This window comes from Quercus suber, unplaced genomic scaffold (genome assembly GCF_002906115.3).
Source record: "Quercus suber isolate HL8 unplaced genomic scaffold, Cork oak 2.0 scaffold_603, whole genome shotgun sequence".
Taxonomy (NCBI): Eukaryota; Viridiplantae; Streptophyta; class Magnoliopsida; order Fagales; family Fagaceae; genus Quercus; species Quercus suber.
Window position 1 is genome coordinate 121,391 of NW_027070047.1, and position 6,622 is coordinate 128,012.

Here is a 6,622-nt window from a genome sequence, read left to right on the forward strand (position 1 = left end):
AGGTTATGATTACGTCTTTTAGGGTTTCCTATCATCTTATTCGGTCGTTTGAAGAATGGCTCATTCTTAATCTTCTCTAACACTTGATGCGCTGGCTCTCTGAACACGACGTTGACTGCTTGAAGATTTGCTGATCCTGACTGCCAAGCAAAATCCCTACGTGGTTTGTTACTACTGTACCGATCCGACCTGAAATCCCTCCTCTCTTGAGGGATAACCTTGTCCTTTCCCTTCCCTTGTTACTGATCCTCCTCAACTCTTTTATACTTGTCAATTCGATCCATGAGCTGACGCACGTTGGTAACGGGCTTACCAGTCAAGGATTTTCTCAAACCATGGTCAGATGGAAGGCCAAGCTTAAATATACTGATAGCCACATCGTCAAAGTCACCTTCAATCTCAGTAAACAACTCCCAATATCTGTCGAAGTACGTTTTAAGATTCTCACCATCTTGCATGCTCAAGGACATGAGGGAAGCTAATAACCTAGGAACTCTCCTATAGGTCACAAACTGGGAACCAAATGCCTGAGTGAGCTCGCGGAAGGAATTTATAGTCTCTGCCTTTAAGCCATTAAACCATCTCATCGCAATGGGTTCGAGACTAGATGGAAAGACTTTGCACATCAAGGCCTCGTCCTTAGAATAAATGGTCATTCTCTGATTGAAATGGTTTATATGTTTAACGGGATCTATGCGTCTATTGTAAATGATGAACGTTGGCTAATGAAAACGCCGGGAAGCCTTGCCCCTTCAATCTTACACGTGAATGGAGACTTGGAGATTTGGTTTAAGGCTTTGCTCATAGCATCACTCCCTACACCCCTGTATGGCGAGCTTCTAAACCGCTACTCGTGAGGGAGTTCCTCTTCGTAAGAAAAAGAATCACTGGGTGAAGTTCGAGACCTCCGCTTGTAACTAGTGTCTCTTTTTCATCATTAGAGGAAACATCACTATCAGGGGAGGCTCGCTTCCTTTTTGCATGGCGCAGCTCCCTTTTCAACCGGTCAATCTCCAGCTGCATGCCCCTATTGCTCTTTGCATGAGAGACATGACTATCGCCACGTGATTGGCTCCTCTCAGCATGGATTATGTGTACGTTTCCTTCACGATCACCTCTCCGCTCAAGGTTGAGGAAAGGATTGCCATGTTGAGATGCCCTCGATTCTGCTTGTTGTGGACCTGGTTCTGCCATAATTGGCCATTGCGTTCACTATCGCTCAAGCTCTTCCCACAGACGGCGCCAATTGTAGGGACACGATTTATAGCCCAAGCCCAAAGGATATAGGATATAAGCCTAATGAGCCCAATACAATATATTTGTAAAGAGTGGGTGAAAGAGTTGGGCTATTGATGAATTAGACAATGGCTAACAAGAATTTAAAAGAGAATGAACATAAAAACACACACGAAAATTGGGTAAACTAATGTCCGAGAATATGAATTATAAACTGAACTATTGTTCTTGAAAACTCAAATAGTCCTTATTGCTACAGTAAATCTTCTTCTCCTTTTTCTTTCTATATTTTTCGATCCCCCTCTTATGGGAGGTCTTTTACATTATATAGATTCTTCTCAGATCATCTTGATCGTAAACTTGTTAATCATCTAAGCCTTCACTTGAGTATGTGTCCCATCAGGCATCTTCTTTGGCTCTCTGTGAATGGTGGTGGTTGAGACTGCACTGTTCAAGGGTCTTCTCTACATAAATGCAACCAGAAAAGTTGCTGCAATGCATTTAATGCGGTGGTAGCAGCTTTCCTTTCAGATATTTCTTCGTTCTTATCGCCTTTGTATGTGCTTGAAGTTCATCCTGACCGTTGGAGCTATCTGGAAGGTTATTTGAATTACCCACGTATGTGCTTGACCGATATTCAATATATTCGAGAATAAGGTTCTCATCGGACTATACCCCTCTACTCTTTTCTTGCTTGATTTTCACCTTTGGGACATTTCCCAATCGTTTGCTCCTCCTCAAACATATCCTCATCCTCGAATAGAGCCCAAGGTCCAGTCCACAAATTTGGACCCTTACCCCCACAACTCCCTTTAATACCCTCTCTCGTGTTCATTACATCCTTTGCCTTTAAGTTGAAAAAGAGACCAATACTCCCTATTTCTTCCATTTTGTTTCCCTTTTGGTAATTTTTTTTATTGTTTATTTTTTAAAAAACATATTAAATTTTTTTTTTTTTGAAAAACACACACACATATATAGGGGAAGGGAGATGAGATAAGGGAATATACTCATACGCCAACACCAAAACTGCATGCAACAGTTAGTGTTGCGGAGCAAGTAATAAACCCCTTCTCAATATCACACCTTACCGATGTGAGATAACTCGACAACACTGAGTATCTTTTTTTTATTTGAGAAACACACACACACACACACACACACATATATAGGGGAAGGGGGATGAGATAAGGGAATATACTCAAAAACATATTATTTTGAGAATTGCTTATGCCCATAACATTTTTATAACAAATTCTAAGTGGTAATTGTTAATAGTTGTTATGGATGGGCAAAAAAGTAATTTAAGTTATGGATTCAAATTAGAATTAATAACAACTTACCACCTATAATTTGTTGTGAAAGTGTTGTGAAAATATTGTGAACTAGCATTTCTCTATTATTTTTGGTTGATTTAACTGCAGATTGCGGCAATGCACATCACATTTATGTTGACAATGCTATATTTGTGGCCAAAATGTTTCTATGTTAACGAAGTAATGTTATCAAACTATCATATTCAAATTATTTTATGTTTATTTTTTACTGAAATTATCATTTCATATTCAGTGTTTGTAGAACTTCCCGAGAGATGAAGGTGGTTGCAGTTCCTTTCTGTTTGATCTTTCCAGAAGATTGGAAAGAGTTTCATTCTTAACCTATTCAATTCTGATTTAGACTTACGTGTTCTGCTCTTTTTGGTTTTTGTTCTTGAAGTTGTTTGCTTTATTTTGTTTCTTAAATTGAAAAATATTTGATATACACTTGTATTTTGGATATTAGGGACAAAAAGTTAGAATTTGAAGTCATTTCTGTTTGTTTTTTTTCTTTTTTTTCTTTTTTGTTTTGAATTATGGTTTTGATACTTTGGATTTTATATTAGGGGGGAGAAAGTTTTTATATTTTTATAAAATTTGTTTTATAGAATAATTGTTAATTTTTAGCATACTGTTGGAATTGATGATGCACAAAATTTTGTAACTAAATGTTGTTTAGGAATGGATATTTTTTCTGTTATTGAGAAAGATTGTTTTGCTTTTCATTTTGAATCTTTGATAGTGGAAAATTTGTTTTATTAATCATAGTGTGTATATATGTGTCATCTTAATTTATATAAAATTTTCTTGCACATCGCCCAAATTAATGACTAGTTTGTAAACTTGAATTCATTTTTTTTAAATGAATTCATTTTTCTTGATGTAATCATCCAATCATTCATCTGATTACTACCTAGAACAAAATGAATATTTTTTATTTTTTCAACTTCGATCTGTAGGCTTAATTTTCTTTATTTTCCAATCACTTTAAAAGTAGTACTGTCGTCATTTCCTATATATATATATATATATATAGACACACACATATTGTCTTGGTCTTGAATTCCTAAAAGGTAGAATTGGACCTCTAGTTTTGAAGCATGGTTATAAAACAAATATAGCAATCTTCGTATATGAGTTTTAAACTGGACGATAAGAAGAAAACCTTAAAATATGATGTGTTACGATCACCTCTTTTAGGGATGCTACGCTCTTTTAATTACTAAAAGGACTCTTAATATGCAGTGCATTTTACTGTTAAACCATGACGTTGTACTACGATCTATTAGTCACTAACAAGAGTCTTAAAACTATTTGTATTTTACTATTTTATACTCTATGAATAGTGTTAGGGATACAACATTTTTAATTATATTTTTTGATAACTATTAATATGATATATTGTGATTGGAGCCGTACCACTTTGAATTGAGTCAAACTTTGACATCACTTTTATCATGTACCAATCACAACCTACAATATCAACAGTTTTGAAAAATGTTGTGTCTTAGAACTTATTGATTTTCTCTAGTTAAATTTGAAGTTGGTTCCATCATTTGGGGTTCTCTTGGGGAGGGCAATGCAAAATTTAAATTATTTCTAGGGGGTTACAATTGGGCAATTTTCCACCCTCAACCTTGTTGGTTATGATGAAGTTATAAAAAAGTCGTAAAAAGGTGGCACAAAATGCACAAAACTATCAGTTTTTGCTGGGTTGGTTAAAAGGAAGTTATATACATAGAAAACTCAATGAATATATATTTTCATTTCCTTAACATTGTATAAAACTAGACTGATACTTGTACTCTTATATTTTCTCGTTCAAATCACCAAGTCTTTGCTTTTGAATCTTAGGCAACCGAAGCAATTCAAGCCATAGGTCTGACCTCTTTAGATAGGGATCCAGAAGAGGCTCAAAGCTTTGAAGAATGTTCTGTAGCCTTTTCAAAGATGTTTAATCTTAGATTTCTTATGATTGATGATTTGCATATCCCAAATGGTCTCAATCATGTTTCTAATTCCCTAAGACATCTTATATGGAATGGCTATTTCTCGAAATGTTTGCCATGCAGTTTCCAACCGAAAGAGCTTGTTAAACTTGAATTGCACTCTAGCAACCTTGAATATCTTTGGAAGGGAGTTAAGGTACTTGTGTCTTTTAAGCGCATTTCTATGATATATTATAGGGTAAATTACATATTTGGTCCCTATCCTATACACCATATTTCAATCTGATCCCTAACATTTCAATTGTGTCAATTTGGTTCCTAACTTTTTAATGTTTGGTCAATTTAGTCCCTATCATTATATCTTAAATGAAAATTGATGACATAACAAATGGCCAAAATAAAATTTTTGTGTATTGTCGCATTAACGAAGTCTAATTTTTTTATTTTGGCCACTAGACGAGTCATTAATTTTCATCCTAAAAATAATAGTAAGGACTAAATTGACACAACACTAAAAGGATAGGGACCAAATTGACATTGTTAGGGACCAAATTAAAATATAGTGTATAGGATAGGGACTAAATACGTAATTTATCCTATATTATATCTCTTTTCTGTAGGTGTAGTTACAATACACTTCCATCTTTCCCCTTTCATTATATAATTGTTTTAATTTATACATTATTTACAACTTAAACTAAACTCTATATTTACTTTAATGTAAGTTAATTGATCTTTTCTTTTCTTTTTTCGTTGCAACAGTATTTAGACAAGTTAAAGTCCATTGATCTTAGTGATTCCAAATTCCTTATTAGAACACCTGACTTCTCTGGACTTCCAAGACTTGAGAGACTATATCTTATTGGCTGCCATAATTTAGTTGAGATCCACCCATCTATTGGACAACTCAGGAGGCTTGTTGTTTTAGATCTAGAATCCTGCGGATCTCTTACGAATCTTCCTAGCATGTCCACTGAAATGGAGTCCCTTACAATTCTTAATCTTTGTGACTGCATAAATATCACAAATATTCCAGAGTTTAAGGGAATTATGAAAAGCCTATCAGAACTTTCCATGAATAAGACTGCTATTGAGGAACTACCCTCCTCAATTGAGTGTTTGACTGCACTTACTTCTTTAAATCTAGGAGACTGCCAAAATCTCGAATGCCTTCCAAGCAATATGGATAGTTTGAGATCTCTTGAAAAACTCCTTCTTCCAGGATGCTTGAAACTTTCCGCCCTACCAGAGAACGTGTGGAAAATGAAGTGTTTGAAGCAACTTGATTTGAGTGGACCTGGCATTAGATTTAGACCAGGTTCCTCTTCCTTTTCTGTGAGGCGTGGATTGTTTTCCTTTTCCCAAAATCAACTTAATTTTGGTGGGCTGTTTCGACTTCAAAGAATGGGGCTTAATAGTATTGGCTTCTTATCCTCGTTAAAATATTTAACATTAAGTGGAAACAGTCTTGTCACCCTGCCTGCAAGCATCAGTCAACTTTCGAAACTTGAAGCTCTTGATTTGTCCAACTGCTTTAAGCTTCAATCATTATTCCTGCATTTGAAATTCAAATAATTATTCCTGCATTTGAAATTCCGCGGTGGTTTACTCATCAACGTGTGGGGAACTCAGCAAGGATAGACGTGCCTCCCAATTGGTGCAACAGTAGGTGGATGGGATTCGCTCTGTGTGCTAAGTTGGAAGGACACAACTATCTTTTTGGATTAAATTCCAACGAAACATTTGGTTTTAGAGCTCGTGTGATGGAACCACCACTCTGAAATTGTCTTTAAGGTGTCATTTGGTGCAGGTGACATTTGGATATTGTATTTGTCTCGTGATAATTGGTTTGCTACTTTTCCGAATGGTGAATACAATCAGATTGAGGTTGTATTTGAGAGCTGTGTCTCAATAGAGAAAGTGCGTAATTGTGGGGTCAGTTTGGTATACGAGCAGAGTTTGGAAGAGTTCTACCAAACAATTGCACAACGCAGCAGCAGCAGAAACAGCATTATTGCTTATGAGGGTTGGGATGGTGTCCATCATGATGCTTATGAGGGTTTGGATAGCGAGCACTGGAGTTTAAACGAAGCAATTGAGAGATCTTATCAAATTAATTAT

The 6,622-nt window shown here is 35.9% G+C and overlaps 1 protein-coding gene across 1 annotated transcript; it reads left to right on the top strand.

Moving 5' to 3' along the window:
* Nucleotides 1-4,477: 4,477 nt before the first annotated feature.
* On the top strand, nt 4,478-6,076 carry LOC136063977 (disease resistance protein RPV1-like). The gene is made up of 2 exons (XM_065765052.1): nt 4,478-4,697; nt 5,264-6,076. Exons 1-2 carry the CDS (start codon nt 4,503-4,505, stop codon nt 6,074-6,076), a joined length of 1,008 nt encoding a protein of 335 aa, XP_065621124.1. The 5' UTR covers nt 4,478-4,502.
* Nucleotides 6,077-6,622: the final 546 nt, after the last annotated feature.